Here is an 18,040-nt window from a genome sequence, read left to right on the forward strand (position 1 = left end):
ATGCAACACTTAGCAGAAAGCGGGGCGATGAGACGGGACGGTGGGCCCTCTGGGCAGGCGGGCAGCCGGGCAGGCGGGCAGGCGGGCAGGCTACTGCGTGACGAGCCCATTGGCGAGGTTCCTTTCGCCTGCTGTGGCGCTTCAGCCGCTCTCAGCTCCCCTCCTCGTGGTGGCGAAAACCACACCCAGAGAGGAGCACGTTTGCCGGCTAAAGATAAAACAGCACGTTGTCTACACAGCTCAAGTGGGAAATCAGGCCCAAGTGGCCACCTAGGGTTTGTATCGACACAAGTAAAACATCCACACGGACCCTCGTTCTCAGTGGCATATAAAAGCCTCAAAATTGGGGGGGAAAAAGAGAGAACCCAAGATGTCAACAACAGAAATGAGAAAATAGAGTAACCCCAACTTCTTCCAAGAGCCCAGAGAAGTGCAACTCAACCACCACTGGGCAGAGCACCGGCCACTCCTGCTTCCCGTTCACGAGCCTGACCCGGCGGCCTGGCCTCAGCTCGGCTCCAGGGACTGACCTTGGAGACAGGGACCCACCCGATGTGATGGGACACTGGCCACCCTCCTGTCCCAGACGCCCCCAAGGAGTGACAAAAGCCAAGAGACGGAAGGGCCCAGAATCCTTAACTATCCACGTACAAACTCTAACGTGAATTCAGGACTTTTCTCCTCGGCCGTTTTAAGGTATGCAGGGCACGTCTCCGCTTTGATCACTGTCGTGTTGCCATATTCGAGTGTCTCAAGACCTTCCTTCCAAAACTGACTTCAAATAATTTTCTCCTTTCACACAGCTGAAACATAAGAACACGTGGGGCAGCGCCATCTTTAATGTGTGCAACATGCAATGTATAAGGATGGAAAAAACCCTCCAACCAAAGTGGTTTATACAAAATCAAACCAGGATCGAATGGTGGCACTTCCAGAAAAAAAGGCCTCAGCTTCCAGCCACACACGACACACAATGAGATTTTGCTTTTTATTATTACTGTTTTACAATAAAAACAAATAGCTATGCTCTCAGCAAAACGAAACACATTTAAAAAAAAAATCACAAATTTACTAACAGCATTTCAAGGTAAGGCTTTTGAAAGATTTATTGAAATAAATTATCTTGGCCTAAACATTTACTCGTCACTCTTTTTTCAATTACTTTCCAACATTCTAAAAACTTTCAGTTATGTAAAATACATTTAACTTTGCCAATAATTTTAGATAATACTGGATTCTCCCCAAAAGGACTACCAAAAAACTATGCTTTCCAACTTTAAAAAAAAAATCCAATAGGACATAAAACTGAACTATGTAACCTATGACTGCGCGTTTCAAATCCTTAAAGTTAAATGTGTGAAGAATTTGAAAAGGGCCAGGACCTGGGTCAGCTCCAGGGCAGGTGGGCTCAACATCTTACCTTTCTACGTTTAATTAAACCAACGGAACAAAGTTATGAAAATGAAGGGCTCCATGGGAAGAACGATACAAAAGGTAACTTTCGTTTCTTCAATGAAGCCCTCCAAAATTTCCTCTCCCATCCTGTAAGCCCACATTTTCTCCAAGGACTAAACCCGCAGCCTTTGGCATCGCCTAATTTACTTGACCGAGGAATTCAAACCATAAACCAAAGCTTGCTGCTCAACCCTTTCAGAGCTGACCTTCCCCGTGTCCGGGGGGCTATGAAATGCGGAAAGGACACACGGCGTACACTGGTGAGCTGCAGGAGCACCGGCATTAACGGAAATAAAGCCAGCTTTGACTAGGGCTCAGAAAGGAAGTCCTGGATGTACTGGGACACCATGGGTCACCTGCTCCCACTTCACAGCTCTGGGTGCTCCAGGTATCAAACCACGTGCTGTTTTCCCAAGCGGCCCTGTGGCCCGTGCGTCCAGCCTTCTCGCTAACAGCAGTTTGACAAAAGCAGCTTTCCAGTGCCCGGAGCCAGGCTCCCGCTGTGCCACTGCCACTGCCCTCCCTGAAGCCCCCACCCCCACACGCTTCCGCCAGATTTGGAGCTAAGACACCAGCATTTCTTGTGACTTATGTATAAAGCAGCAACCGAAGCTGCTGGCTTCGGGGTCTCCGGCTGCCCACTTCCTCGTGATCTTCCCCCAGCCCTAAGACCAGAAGTGTTCATGCCTAGAGTTAAAATGTGCAGTGTTTCTAAAGGGAAAAGAAATGTCACATAGAAAGTATTACAAAAAAGGATTAAATTTGTCAGCTGTCCAAACACTATTAAGACCACATGCTTTATACAGCGGCAATGCAGTCAAGCCCACTTCTTCGAACAGCAGGCGGAACTGGGGACAGGCCTCTTCCGGTGGGCGCACTGCTCAGGAGGTGGCTGAGGACGGCCAGGAAGCGCTAGGAGGTCTGCTGCTTCTGAAGTCTCCGCTCGGCAGCCGCAGCCAGCATCCTTCGACGCAGGGTCACGGGGTCAGAGGTCGTGCCTTCTGAGGGCAGGCAGCTCTCTGAGGCTGAGTCATCTTCAGAACTTCTGTTCAAGAAACGCCTTGAACAAAAAGAACAAAGGGTTTGCGTGAGAGATAAGGGAAGCTCTGGAATACATACATACAGAAGCATAAAGTATCCGTTTATTTTTAATGCCCCGCTTTACGGCACCTTCATAAAGTTGTCACTCAGCGCCATCCCAGGAAAGACACTCACCCCTGAACAGAGGAGCAAACTCGGCTATTGAGCCCCTCCCTCTCTCATGGGCGCCTCTGCCACTCCCCCCTGCCACCCACACACACACGAGTCCCCACTCACAAGCCCTGCCTGCCCGACATGATACTGGCCCTGTCTCCAGAAATTTAAATAAAAAGCACCAGCCCACCCTCAGAAACACTCCAGGCTCCAACTGCAACCGACCAATGACAAGTGTGGCACACAGGTGTGCGGGCTGCAAGGCGAAATGGCCAAGAAGGAGGGCCTGGGAGCTGGACACCAAGGCGGTGCTAACCTCTCCAGGCCTGTTTCGTCAGCGTTAAGTCTGTCAAACGGGCAGAATTACAGCGCTCTCTGAGAGGTGTCAAGAGAATTAGAACAATTAATATAGAGGGCTTAGACCTGTGGCATGAGTGTGCTGTCGAGCAGGCGTGGCTGAGGATGTCCACAGGAGACGGTGACAGCACCGGCCGGCCGTGGGAAGTTACCAGTTGGGCCTGGTTTAACCAGATCCTCTGGTTTTTCAAGAAAGGTATGAAATCTGAATTTTTAGGTGAGCTGAAGTGGTTTTTCAACATTGGCATCTGTTTAAAAGACATGACAAGGGCCTTCTGGGGCACCCGCTGGCCGGGGCGGAAGCACCTACTTGCGGGCTTGCTGCAGGAGGTCGTCCTTCCGCTGGACGAGCATGCGCTGTCTCTCGTCGGCAGACTTGGAGAAGCGGCTGCCCCGCGCCTCGAAGTCTTCCCCCTCGCTGGGCTCTGCCTCCACCTCGCTCAAGTCCAGCGCCTCCTCCAGCTGAGGACTGATGTCCAGAGGCATATGCTCGGTCTGGACACCAAGGAAGCAAAGGGCCATGTGAGCACAGGCTGTCCTCCTAAGCAGATTCCCCGCCTGGCCAGAGTGACCCACTCAGTGTTGTCCCAGACCCAAAGGGAGGCCTGCTGCCAGGCAGGGACCACGAGCACACGTGCGAAGGCAGAAGCGGGTCCTGGCGGGAAACGGGGCTGTGTACCGCTAAGAACAGAACCTAGACAGTCAGTGTTAGTAAATGATCATCAGCACTAGGAAAAACACAAGCGCCGCGAGACTGCGCTCTTGGAAAACGATACGGTTAGTTAACTGCTGGTTTGCATTCTGGCAATTTTCTACTTGCTCTAAAATTTAAACACGTCTTACCACACTTATTGCACAAATTTTATGCCCTCACATGACTCTGAAAACGGGGTCAAGCAGGTTACAAGGCTAAATTCTAAGGATCTTCGTGTAACAGGATATGAAAATGGGATTCTTTCGGTTTTGGCTGAAGGCCAAGATGAGGCTCAGCGCCTGCCATGCTTAGACAGGTGTCTGACCACCGATGCTCACGCTACCACACACAGATCCAGGTGGCCGACATCAGCACAGCCACCCGCCTCTAGGCAACGACAAAGCTGAGGCAGAAAAGGCTGAGAGAGGCCTATTTTTAAGAGTTCCTGATGTGTGGCACTTTTCTGTCAACCCATTGCCACCACCTCTCCTTGACTTCAGCAAAGTAAGGGGACTTCAAGAGAAGGGTGCATGAGCTCTTTCTCCTCTGGTCCTGAAGACAGTCCCCATGGGGTGGACTGCAGGCCCTGGGTGGGATGCAGGCCACACCACAGCACAGCTTGGTGTGCCGACCTTAAATATTGAGGCTGGTATGGCACACGGCCCTCTTCTACACTCTGTCCTACGTGCAACGAACGTGAGAGGCGGGACTGAAAACCCCTATGGGTACCACACTCCCCGAGCCCACACACTCCCTCGTGTGCAGACCTCACCTGAGCAGAAGCTTCTCCATCCTCCTGCTCGCCGTTTGGCCTTTCCACAGGACTGTTCAGTGAAGGCCTGACGCTATCTGATCGCTGAAAGAGAAGCAGTACCAGTCAGTGGGAGCCGAACCAAACCTAAACACAGGGACAGGGAACCCCCAGCGGGCAGAGGGAGCTGGTCCCCACCACGGCCCGAGCTTCCAGAGCCCACAGCCCCAAAGGGCAATGCTACTAAGACTGAAGACTAGACAAAGGCGCCCGAGGCATAAGCCTGAGAAGTCTCCGCTGGCTCCACACTTAGCTCCCCTTTCAGTGATGGCACGTGCGCAACGACAAAGAGACAACGGCAGATAACACCGGCGCTTCGCGGACAACCCGACACGATCACCCGCGTGTCGTCTCCACATCCTGTGAAGTAGGTGCTGCTGTTCCTCAATTTTTAGCCCGTCTGAGACCTTGGCCAAAGCTGCAGCCACTTGGGGCCTTGCAAGCCCTTATCCCTGTAGGTCTTGGTCCGCAGTGCTGGCTGGCCAGTGTCCACATTTCATTGCCTAAGGACTCACTCTGGCCGCACGAGGTAACTCTGCCCCTAAAAGCAGCCCTCCACCAGCGATTTATGGGAACTATCAACAGACACCCCGCTGAGGGACAATGCATTCCACGCCGGATCTCGGAGGCCCACAGTGGGACCCAGCTCTAGTCACCCCAACTGTCACCTGCTGGATAACAAAGCCTTTACTGGCCACCTTCCCTTCTCCATCTCACAGCCCCATGGCTGCCAGTGTTTCCTGGAACGCTTCCCAAATCAACTACTGCCATGTGAATTCTTGTCTCAGGGTCTGCTGCCGAGGAAGTCCAGGGCCAACAGCAAGGTCAAACAGGTCAGGGCTGGCGAGCCATGGCTAATATCCCAGCCCACCTGACTCCAAAGTCCAGACTATTCCCTCTTCAAAGATCCTCAAGTTTTAGGGTTTTAATATATTCTGTGTTTTTATATGCTGAAGCTGAATAACTTTAGTAGGTGATTCCCTGGTCCTGCCAGAAAGTTTGTCTTTAAAATGTTAATACATCTAGTACCCATCACAGAGGTTACATATGATGGGCAGGGAAACCTGACCTTTTAAAAAAAGTCAAAAGTGCAAGCCTCACAAAGCTATTATACCTAATAGAGAACCACACCAACGTGTAAAGCCAGCCAGGGACATGTGACACTATCTCCTGGAGCTGGGGGTTGGCAAACTATAGCCCAGGAGCCAAATTCTCCCTCCAACCACTTTTATGACTCATGCTTTACTGGAACACAGGTGTGTCATTTACACATTGTCCACAGCTGCTTTTGTGCTCTGACAGCAGAGGTAAGATGTCAAAACAGAGCCTGTTTGGCTTAGAAAGCTAAAGCATTGCTATTGGCCCTTTACAGAAAAAGGTTGCCAATCCTTGTCCAAAAGGAACCAATGCTATAACCTCCTGGACTGGCAGGGGGGCTGGTTTGCAGTGTGTGTCGGGATAAAAAATGACCCAAGTACATCTGTTCTTATCTTAATTCAAGACTCTTTGGTGGGTCTGTTCTCAGTCATAATTTGGAATGCTGGAGAAATTACAAAACCCTTCACCAAATCATAAATAACATTTAGTTGTTAAAGTAACTAAAAAAGTCTAGAGGACTAATTTTTGTGAAGGCGTGATCCATTTGCCATGCTTAAAGCCGCAGCTTACCTGTGTGGGAAAGGGTACTTGAATCCGTCCTTCTAAAATGTTGTCCGTTGTTATTTCGACTGAGCGTGTCAGCTGGAGGTCCTGCAGCACGAGGTGGTAAGGAACCTGGGGAAACATTTCTTGAATCTGATGAGCCTACAGAAACACAAATATAAAGGCCTCAGCAACGTTCACTCTCAACAGTCACTCAACGAGGTCGTGGTGTACAGCAGGCTCTGGGCACTGAACCTGGCGTTCTGCCTTGAGAACAAGGATGAGGGGCCACCTGTTTGCAGATCACTAGCAAACTACACTCCTTTTAATATTTTTCCAGGATGCCTAATACATAACTTGAGACAACATCAATTTCAAATAATAATATTTCAAATAATAATAAAAAGAGCACAGAAATCCGGGTGGATCCCAAAACAGGCTCAACTAGAATCTTCTAGTTTTTTACAAGGACATATTTTAAAGCTTAGTATAACTCAGGTAAAAACGTGTTCTCTTTAAAGACATGATTTTGAAAAGAAACAAACTTCTGATACACATCACATGGATGAAGTTCAAATGCATTATGTTACATGAACGAAGCCCCACTCGAAAGGCAATGCGTGAAGAGTTCCATTTATATGACATTCTGGAACAGGCGAAATTACAGGAACAGAAAACGGGCCAGTGGCTGCCAGAGGCAGGGGCACGGGGACAGCCATCACGAAGGGCTCGACGCAACGCGAGGGGAGGGGAGCTGGAACTGGTCTCTGTCTTGGTTCTGGCGGGGGTCACACAACTGCATGCATCTGACGAAACTCAGAGCTGGATACTAAAAAGGGTGAATATATGCAAATTATACCTCGATTTGAAAAAGACCATAAAGAATGTGAACTCCCAGCACTGCTCTGGGCTGTCGCTCCAAACGGGACGTCGAAGATGCCACGGAGCCCCCGAGGCGCAGGCGCCGGGGCCAGGGGCCGGCACAGGTCCTGGCACACGTGAGCACCGCGCTTTCATCAGAGAGGCTCCGAGTGTTTCCACATACATCTATTTATTTCATAGAGCTTACGTACAAGGTTTTATTCGTGGATAAGTCCCAATGATCAAAAGAAAAAATAAAAAAGAGGAAAAACTGAATTGCTTTAGGGGCACAATAAAGTCTACTGTTGGGGTAGTGGCTCCCAAGGAACGTGTCACTGTCACGGGACAGCGAGGAGGAATGAGCCTCACTATCAGGGCCCCGAGTGAAAAGACCAGGCTGGAACCCGCAGGAAGCTCTGCTCAGTCACCGCTGGGGTGGGGGAGGCCGGACGGGCGGCACGCGGCAGAAGGACCTGGGGTCCCCTGGGTGCCGGAGTCCCCTTATTGTTTATATCGATGTGAGCCGACCATTTTTTCCCAGGTCCATGAGAACCTCGACAATCGGTCTCTATTCTTAAACAGCTTCCCCTCATTTCCCAAATGAAAAAACGCCCGAGATTCATTTCACTAGACCAAAGCTTTTCTTTCAGAAAATCCAGCAAGTTAAATATTGGATCTTTATTTAAAAAAGGTATGGTTCCAGAGAATTCGCTGTGCTAAAAACAGGCTGTTCCAATCCATCGCAGAACTGGAGGAAGAGCATCAGGGCCTACCTGAGAATTCTAAACACACCGATTCCAAGAACATAATTCTTATTCCTACGAGGGTCACGTGCCCATGAATTCTGATTTTTTTAAGGAGGCAGCTGAGGAGAGTCGCCTGCAGAGCTTCAAAAGCTGCCTGACCCCAAGGTACCCATGCGGAACCTGACAAGAGCCAGTCAGTCGCCACATTGGGCTACAGACCATCTATGCCATCACGATGTCACTCACTCTGCAGATGCCCTGGCTGAGGGCTTCACTGAGAAAGTGGGAGCCAGCAGGCAGGCGGGCCTTCTGTTCTTTATTGTGGTCAAAAACATAAAATTTACCATCTTAACCATTGTTTAGTGTACAAGAGTGTTAACTATTACACGTTACTGTTCAACAGCTCTCTAGAATTTTTTCATTTTGCAAAACTGAAACTCTATACCCATTAAACACTCACTCCCCATTCACCGCTACCCCTGGCAGCCGCCAGTCTACTTTCTGTTGGTAAGAGTCTGACTAATCTCTATACCTCATGTAAGGGGAATCATGCAGTATATTTCTGTAACTCACTTATTTCATCTAGCATACCGTCTTCGAGGGGGTCCTGGAACCCCCTTATTGTAGCATGTGACAATACTTCTTTTTTTAATGGCTGAATATTCCATTGTATGTATATACCACAATTTTTAGCATTTTATTTTATTATTAGTTTCGAGTACACAGTATATTGGCTAGACATTTATATAGTTTATGAAATGACCCCACTAGTTGCTCTTTCTCTCCTCTGGCTCCCCACCCAGCCATGACATTACTGCTGACTGCACGCCCTACGCCGTGCTCCCCACCCCATGATCGTCTATCAACTACTGATTTGCACTTCTTTAACCCTTCACCCCTTCTCCCAACCCCCTCCTCTCTGGCTGTCACCAGACTGTCCTCTGTATTTGTGGGTCTGTTTTCTGTTAGTTTGTTCCTTTTGTTTCGTAGACTCTGCATATAAATGAAATCATATGGTATTTATCTTTCTCTGTCTGACTTATTTCGCTCAGCCTAATAACCTCTAGGTCCATCCGTGCCGTTACAAATGACAGGATTTCATTTTTTATGGCCGAGTAATATTCCACTGCACGTATGAACCATAACTGCTTTATCCAATCATCTGCTGATGGACATCTAAGCTGCTTCCACCTCCTGGTTATAATGAGCCATGCCTTCTTTTTAAACCGAATCTCAAAAACATGCAGCTACCTCCTAACACAGGGGGAATGGCTCTCCGCTGCCCTGGCTCCCACCCCGCCCTCCACCTCAGTCTGCTCTTTCGGTGAATTCTGTTTGTTTTGCGCCACTGATCTCCCCACTCTAGTGATGACTCCTATTCACGCACCAAGCATGCTTTAGAATGTGCTTCAGAAAGACTCGTGAGTGCTCAGAAGAGAAGGCAGGGTCTCGAAGAAGTTCACAGAACAGCAGCTGAACGTGAAAGCAACCCTGTCCATCAGCTCCCACCCGCTCTTCAATCCGCCACAACCTACTGTTCAACTCCTCAGGCCACAGAAACTGCCGCTTCTCCTCCAGCTCAACAGCCACCTTCCTCTGCCAAGTCCAACACGTGTTCCTCCGACCTCGCCTTCTGAGAATTTCTACACACATGACTCGCTACCTTCTCCTGGTTCTTTCCTTTTCAATCACCATTATGGCTCCTCTCTCTCCGCCAAGCCCTCTTCTCTTTGAGAGCTACATTCTTGTCCTAGAAAATCCAGTCCCCTGCTTTGCATATCACCCAATGACTTAAAACTCCCCAACGTGCAGCGCCAGACTGACCTCTTCGCCGAGGTCCAGCACCACCTGCATGACGCCTCTACAGGTGTCTCCCAGACACCCAGCTTCCCAGCCAAACGCGGTGCCGAGTCCGCGTCTCCAGGCCCGTTTCTCCCCCCCGCTTGCCTCTCTTAGTACATGGCACTCGCACCCACGGCGGCTCCACTAAAGGCCAACACGTCAGCTCTGGCTCCTGCACTTCGCTCGGCCCCCGCTTCCCCACATCCGAATCAGAACACTGGCAAGTCCCGTCGGTCCATCTCCCAAGACACCTGAAGCCTGCCACCGCTTTCCATCTTCACTACACACGCCCCGGTCCAAGCCACCATTTCCTTTTGCCTGAACTACTGCGACGGCCTCCTAACTGGTCTCGCTGCCTCCATTTTTGCCCCTCGATAATTTGTTCTCCTCTCAAAAGCAAACTCATTCCTGTCAGTCCCTGGGGTGGGGGACCCCTGATTGGCCTTCTAACACTTTCATGATAAAATCTAAACCGTACTATGGCCTACATATCCCCGCACAACCTGGCTCTACAATCTCAATTCATGTCACAATCTTGGTCCCCGACTTGCTGGGCTCCAGCCGCCATGATCTGTTTCCAGAATTTTCTCACTTCATGGCCTTTGTACCTGTTTCCACTGCTTCCTTCCCGCAATGTGCCTCCTTCTCTTCCTTCGTGTCTCGGTTTAAGTATCCCCTCGGAGAGAACTTCCCTGAATATCTCCTCTAAGACAGCCTTTGCTCACCCCCACATCACCCGCCTCACTGCCTTCAGAGCACTCATCGCCATCAGCAATGACCTCATCTGTTTGTGTTTAGAATCAGTCTCCCCAACTAGAATTTACACATCTTGAGAACAGGGCACATGTCTACCTTGTTCACATGGCAGGTGCAGTGTAATTTGTAATCTGTAGAGGCGTCATGCAGGTGGTTCTGGACCTCGGTAAAGAGGTCAGTCTGGAGCTGCATAGTAGCTGTCACGGCAACAGGCCTCCAGTACAACTTTGCTGAATAAATGCACTAAGGTTAATGGACGAATGGACAAATGACCAATGACCTTTGGAAATCCTGGCCAGGATCATCCAGGTCAGCCAAAGGCTCCATTCAAGCAGGACTAAGTTTATTATCACAATGAACACTAAATTTCAACAATGGTAAAACATGTTTCTCCAACACTGTAAAATAAAAATGCACACCATAAGACGAAGCTTAAGAAAAATACTTCGAAGAATCTTGAAGTAATTTAATAATATCCTTAAACCGACAGCATGCCTCAATATCTCAAAATACACATATTTATTTATTTGGGGACAGGAGGGGTCAGGGGTCAAAAACACACAATCGGTAGTCTAACACAAGTTTGATAAAAAGGCACGTCATTCACTCCAGTCAACAATTTCCCCGATATATTTGGCTAAAATCAAGGAGAGTCAAGATTGGCCTAGATCACAACCAAGTGAACCTAGCAGTGCTCAGGAAAGGTTAGATTATCTGCCACACCAGTAAAACAAAAGCTGGTTTTCAAATCAGTTTCAAATTTAAAATACAGGACTTTAAATGATCCCAGTGAATAAATAAAATGCCCCCCAGGACCCTGCCATTCCGCCAAAGTGGAGTAGGACCAACAGGGTCGTGCACACCGCACACACCTTTCCGTTTTGCCTTCCCCGCTGGTTACTGACCCCCCTGAAGCAGTCAGCGAGCCTTACCATTGCATTAAGCTGGGAGTTGCTTGCCTGCGTGATGCCCAGAATGTTGGTGGTGTGCATCACTTCAACTGAAAAACTCGGCAGCCAACTTGCAATCCGGGACCCTAAAACAAACGAGAACCCAGCACAAGTTTTAGAGGCCTCTTTCCCCACGTCCTCTATGGTAGAGCTGGCCACTCAACGATGCCGGCTGGTATTCACTGAGGGCTTACTTTATGCCAGGCCTTTTGGACCAAGGGTTTCACGTGGATTAGCTCACTTAATCCACATTAAAAGCCTATATAGTTCCATTTAGTATTAATTCTCATTTTGCTCCTCTCAGAGATTTGACTCTAGCCCCCTTGGTCTTTGGTCCCCAAGGCACTCAGAAGTTAGGTAACAGGCCCAAGATCACATAATTTCATTATGATGCCAGGACATGAAGGCAGATAGTGAGGTTCCAGAACATGAGCATTCGGCTTTCCTGCTTTCCAGTGGCCCTAGCCGCACACAGCTTCCGTTCTCTCTCTCGGCCCAGGGTGTAAGGAAACTCTTCACGGCTCTAAAGCTGCTACAGCAGATGAGTTTTTGCCCCATTTTCACACTGCGCTTAAACACTACTCATCTGCAGATATTATTTTCGTGAAGTATTTTCTCCTTAATAATACGATGTAAAGGCCTTGGTTGTTTGAATCAAAATTTGTCTCAAAGAGTTCTAGGACACAGGCCTGCGGACTACGGGCAGCCGGACTCTGCTGCCTCTGCTATTTCCCTAGGAGAAAGGGATCCTAAGATGTAGGCCGCCCGAGTATCGGCTGTAAAACAACTTAGTATCAAGCCGCACACTTCGGGGTCATTTTTTTTTCCTTCACAAAAAATGATGAGACGTGAAATATAAAAACAAGTTAAACGGCTGTCTCGAAGGTCCTGCCCCATAAAATGTGCTTGTTAAAAAAATAATACACTTATTGCATGTACTTACTAGGGAGAAAGAAAGTTGACTTTTCTCTTTTGACCAAGTTTTTAGTAATAATTCATAAAATAATAGATTGTAGAGACAGGACCCATGTCCAAGATCTGCTAGTATACTTCAGAAGTCTCATCCGGTAGAGGTCTTAGTTAACAGCCACCAAAGCAGCCCCCTCTCAGCCCCTCCAGCAGCCCCAGCCCAGCCAGCTGAGCGACCTGCATCATTATCTTCTGGGAGACCTGGCTCTGCCCCCGCTGGTCCTTTCTGTCAGGACTTTTGACACCGTGCCACCACTCCCGCCACACTCCACCCCTGGGAACTCAAACCGGAGATGGGAACAGCACTCCTCCTAACAGAATGCCAAGGATACCTGTTTTACAGCAAGAAAAATGAGCTCCTAGACTTCAGTCGTGCCGGAACTGACGAAATTCAACAGCAGCTCAACGTATATGAATTAAGGAAGATCAATCAGCTCCTGACATGGTGCCCATGGCCTTAGGATTTTTAAATGTGGTTTTTATTCCAACTGCTCTCACCAATGCTGGGAGGCAGGATATTCATATTTATGGGCATAAAAGTAGGGTTCCGACTCTGATTCTGCTTCTGACACTCACTGGAAAGGCTGTGCAATGACCCTTCATTATAAATGCTTAAGTACTACACCAATGCAATAAAAATGATTACCAACAGTTAACTATTAAACTGATCAAGTGTGCGCCTTTCAAGCATGGTTGATTCCATTTCACCACCTCCTTCTCCCTGCCCCTGGCTCCATCCATGTTCACACAGAATCTAGCAAAATGCCTGGTACAGAATCACCTCTCAGTGCTATCGATACCCACTCAACACTTTCAACTAAAACTGAAATATGACATTGAACTGGCCTGCGTGGGGCGAATTATATTTAAACAGCATGCCCTTAGGGTAGAGAGCCCCTCGGTAGGGGTTTAGAGGCTGAAACCAACTAACCATCGAAGTGGAAGAAGTGATTGTGCTGGTTCAAGCGCGGTCTGCCTTCAGCTGCGGCCACAGGAACCAGATTCTCGTCCAAGTTCTCTCCTGGATGGTCTTCCCTGACGCGATTATTGTCAGCGATATTAAGAGACATTCTGCATGTTGGACAGGAGGTGTCTTGTTCCAGCCAGGAACGAAGACAGGAGCTACCAAAAAAAATTGACCGTAGCATATTTTGTGAGAATCCACCAGAAGTACTCTGAATGTACCAAATGTGTTGTAATTTCGTTTTCTATTTACCACTAGTGAGATTTAAATACTGGGAGACATTTGTTGACATTACCTCTTTGCCCTACTTCACTCTGATATAATTTCTAGTATGTTCTGAGCATTAGAATAATTTCTAGTATGTTTTGAGCACTAATTTAACATATGCAGTCATCTACCATGCTCCTGGTCATAACCCTTCCTCACTATGACTTTATCGTGTGGCTCACCATCTTCCTTTCCAACTCTGACTACCTGAAAATCCACGTGGCCGAATCATCCAAAAGTGCTGGCCTGTCATGGCTTTGAATCCTCTACTCCAACGGCCTGTCCTCCTCTCAGTCTATTTTAGCTACCAACTAACACTATCATAGCGCCGGCCTTCTGTTCAAAATTCTGACGAGCCCCATGCCCAGTCTGAGGCAGTGTCCCCCTCTCCTCTGCTAGGATTAGTCTTGAGTCCAGTTACAGAAAGCATCCACATGCCCCAGACAGAACACCTGTCCCACGTGGCCCTGCCCGAATCTCCTACTTGTGAAAAAGATGTCCACAGGGCAGTTTCCTTGCAGCCTGCATGGAGTCCCAGCAGATGGCACAGTCGTCATTGTTGACAGCCAGCTCCTCTGGAGTTGCAACTGCAAACCTGTTAAAAACAAAACGCACCCGGCAGGAATCAGTTCCGGAACACACACTGAGCAGCACCTTATAGACTTCGCCTTTTTAACAGCAGTTACAGAAGAATTCAGTACAAAAGAACTCAGTAAAAAATTTCCAACCCTTAAAACAGTACATCTGCTTTCTCTTCACAGCACATCGAAGAACAAGTAAGGAACTTAAACACAGAAACTAACTGTCTTAACAATGACTCCCTGTTAGTGACAATTTGAGGGAACATTTCTGGGCAAATCAGAGGAGTTGAGACCCCCAGAGAACCAAACGGTCCCCTTGGACACAAAAATGACATCCATTAATCTCATGCTTTTAGGCTTGATTTAGCCTCAGGTGGGCAAGTGAGTGCCTCCTTCAATGAGGTTGAATGTGAGTGTGTGTGAGTGTGTGTGTGAGTAAACATGCATGCATAAGGAATAAGTGGAACCCACTTTCATAAAATAAAGAGGGCATATGTCCAAGGAAGCTTCCATTTAATAATGATGATGATTAAAATAATGCCGTGATGAGAAGCACCTAATATTTACTGAGCACATACTACACAGCCAGTACTAGGACGTTTGAAGCACACTACTACATCCCTCCGCCGAATCCTCCCAACAGACCCAGGAAGGAAGTTCTACTGCCCTCCTGAGAGATGACGCGACCGGACCATGAGAAGTTACATGAATTACCCGAACACACAGCAACCAAGTGGGAGTTCGTGCCCAGGCAAACTGGCTCCAGAACCTGTACTCTTCATCATTCTGCTACCGGTTTACAAAAGCTAGTTCTTATACAGTCCAGACCCGACAGTATTAAACATCTAAACTGAGTACACCTGGGCTACGTCGACCTGTGCTCACTCACCTTGCTTCCATGTTCCCAACGACACGCAAGTAGTTCTTGTGCCGGCGGATTCGACGCTGGACCTCGTGAAACAGGTAGCGCAGCTGCATGAAGATGACCAAGCTGGCCATGGACAACCAGATGTTGCCAAATAACTTAACGAGAGGGAAAGAGAATAAAATACACAGTAAAAATGCACGTGAACTCACTGGTGCTGACGGTGAAGTGGGAACAGAAGCTCTTAACTGCCGGTGAAGGGGAACTGGCATGATCTTCCAGAAGCAAATGCATATTTATCTCACTACCCTAAACAACGTCCGTGCTCTCTGGCCTCATCTCTCCCTCACCAGCGACCTTTCCTGAGGAACTAATTGGAAATCTGAAAGCTTCATGCAAAAAGATGTCCACGCACACAATTATATATTAAAAAAAAAAAAAAAAAAAAAAAAAAAAAAACCAAACAAAACAGAAAATGAACAAAATGCCCAGTAGAAATAGGTTGTAAACTCATGTACACAATACTGTATAGTCTTTAATTATATTTATTATAAAATATAATTACATATTAATATATTTTATGTATAACATTTTTGAAGATTAATTACACGGGAAAGAATACTTTCCGTGGAAAAAAGCAGGCTAAAAATACCTTAAGAAAAATGATATGTGATAAAAAATTATGTACAGCTGTGATTTTGCAAACAACTGAATACAATCTAAACACCCCATTATGGGGGTTGGTTAATTACATCATCATACATGATGGAATTATCTTGAGTGCATTAAAATGGTTTAGAAGAATTATTATTAGCATAAGAAAATTTCGTAATTAGCTAAAAAAAACCTAAACTATATGTCCAAAATATGATCTCCATTTATGAATGTATGTATTTGAAAATACAAAGAAGCAGTGAATACAACAAAATGTTAACAGTGATCTCTAGGATTTTGGTGGAGGAACTTTTTTCCTTATTTTTTTAACAACAGCTATACGTAGTTTTTGTAAGTATATTTTCAAAGTTCCTTGCAAAAGTAAACTTGGAAATGTGTTGTGTCTAACCCAGTACTTTCTAAATGCTACTTTAATAGGCTTACAATTTAAATAAACTGCCCATCAAATATGTTCTCAACATTATTAGATCACTGGAGTGCTAACCAATGAGAAGCTGTTGGACACTATCATTTTGTGCACACCGAAATAAAATGTAGACAATGAAGGAGGAGGAATTAAACATGAAGACTTTGTTTTTAATCACAAAGATAGAAAATTTATGAATCCATGAAGTAGCCAACACTGCAAGAATCCCCATTACCACCTACAAAGTAACTAAGTGCTAAATATTAGAGGCCACAGAAGCTATGGGGAGAGGGATCCCCTCGACTTCACGCTGAAAGAATTATCTATTCCCTTGGCCGGCAGAGTTAACTAAGTCACCTAGGAGATTCAGCAAACTCCTCCTGAGCTGGGCACCAACCAAAGTGGTTCCAGGACACTGCTTTATGTCCAGCGGCAAAAGGGGGAGGGGCGCAGCTGCATTCATTTTTTTATGGTCTTGAAGTGGTTCATCCATAGATGTTTCATTTGTTAATGTACTGACCAGGGTTCCTGATTCTGAAAAACTTCACTCCTTCTGCGGAAACTTACCAACATGTGAATATGATGCATGAGGTCCAGGGATAAGAGAGTGAGCTCCATGACAAAGTCTGTGTAATAGACGTATGTTCCCTTTCCTTCCCATGTCCCTTCATGGTTGAGGTCCCAAAGATGTATTACATATCTGTAGTGGATAGAGAAAAATCATCTTAATAATTTAATGTTACAAGTGAATTTGGTTTAAACCTGATAAAGGATAGTCACATTTTTATATATTTTATACATGTTATATCTTAAAATCAACTGTATGAGTAAACCTCAGTCACCTCCCTCCAAATGTCTACTCACCGTAAAATCACGTGAGCAGTCCTCACTGTCACAAGAAGAGACTGTAAAAAAAAAGAGAGAGATTTTTTTCTTTGTAATAAAGCTTAGGATTCCTCAGGCCAAAGTTACTTTTACAGAATGATAAAAGGCAAATATTTTTCAGTTCGATTAAAAAGCAGGTTGTTCAAGGGGTGTGGGGTGTAGGGGAATTAGATGAAGGTGGCCCAAAGGTGCAAACTTCCAGCTGTAAGATATTAAGTCTTAGGAATGTCTTGCACAGCCTGGTGACTAGAGTTGACACTGCTAGATGGTATATATGAACACTGCTAAGAGAGTGGACCCTAAAGTTCTCATCATTTTACTCTTTTCCGTAACAATAAGAGATGATGGATGCTAATGAAACCTATCATGGTCATCACTTCGCAGCATACGTCTATCAAGTCATTATGCTGCAGCTCACCTGAAACTTATACAGTGCCGTATGTCAATTACATCTCAATAAAACCAAAAGAGAAAGAAGGCAAGTCGTTCAAGTTAACCAACCATTTTATGTCAAATGCTTCAACTTTAAATAAACTGCCCATCAAATATGTTCTCAACTGTCCATGGAATATTTTCATGATCTAAAACCTCAACTTTTATTAAGTCCTTTTCTATTAATAGGTTACAATTATACCTGTCCATCTCCTAGGGAGGCCACCTACAATCTGGAGGGTCATTCTAGTAGTGTGACGATCACGTCTACTTTATCCAGCACTCAGTCACCATAACTGATTACCCAAGAGAGTTTTCTGTAATACTTGGTGACCCTATACACAAAGTGTGGTTTAGATACCATTATCCTAGATATGAGTCCTGCTCTCCGCGCAACGCTGTATGTGCCCTCTCTGCCCACACAGAAGAAAAGAGAATGAAGGAGCTCAAAAACAAACTAAGGCCCTCATGGTATTTTACATTATGGAAATTGACATATTTTAAAATTTTTATTTTATTAGTTTCAAGTATACAGTACATTGGTTAGATTTTTATACAGTTTGTAAATGACCCCCCTGATCCCTCTTTCTCTCTGGCCCTCCACCCAGCCATCACAGTGCTGCTGACTGCATTCCCTGTGCCGTGCTCCCCACCCCCTTGACCTTCTATCAACTACTAATCTGTACTTC

General features: G+C 46.6%; 1 protein-coding gene across 1 annotated transcript in view; it reads right to left on the reverse strand.

The window, feature by feature from the left end:
• Positions 1 to 1,080: 1,080 nt before the first annotated feature.
• The window catches only part of AMFR (autocrine motility factor receptor), a 29,006-nt gene continuing 12,046 nt past the window's right edge, over positions 1,081 to 18,040 (reverse strand). The window contains exons 5-14 of the mRNA XM_039880919.1: positions 16,899 to 16,939; positions 16,602 to 16,734; positions 14,978 to 15,111; positions 13,992 to 14,102; positions 13,208 to 13,398; positions 11,290 to 11,393; positions 6,180 to 6,314; positions 4,473 to 4,556; positions 3,317 to 3,501; positions 1,081 to 2,515 (exon numbers count right to left, since the gene is read on the reverse strand). Of these exons, the coding sequence (XP_039736853.1) occupies positions 2,368 to 2,515; positions 3,317 to 3,501; positions 4,473 to 4,556; positions 6,180 to 6,314; positions 11,290 to 11,393; positions 13,208 to 13,398; positions 13,992 to 14,102; positions 14,978 to 15,111; positions 16,602 to 16,734; positions 16,899 to 16,939 (1,266 nt within the window). The 3' untranslated portion in view covers positions 1,081 to 2,367. The remainder of the gene's footprint in view (positions 2,516 to 3,316; positions 3,502 to 4,472; positions 4,557 to 6,179; positions 6,315 to 11,289; positions 11,394 to 13,207; positions 13,399 to 13,991; positions 14,103 to 14,977; positions 15,112 to 16,601; positions 16,735 to 16,898; positions 16,940 to 18,040) is intronic.

This window comes from Pteropus medius, unplaced genomic scaffold (assembly GCF_902729225.1).
Source record: "Pteropus medius unplaced genomic scaffold, Ma_sr-lr_union100, whole genome shotgun sequence".
Lineage (NCBI taxonomy): Eukaryota > Metazoa > Chordata > Mammalia > Chiroptera > Pteropodidae > Pteropus > Pteropus medius.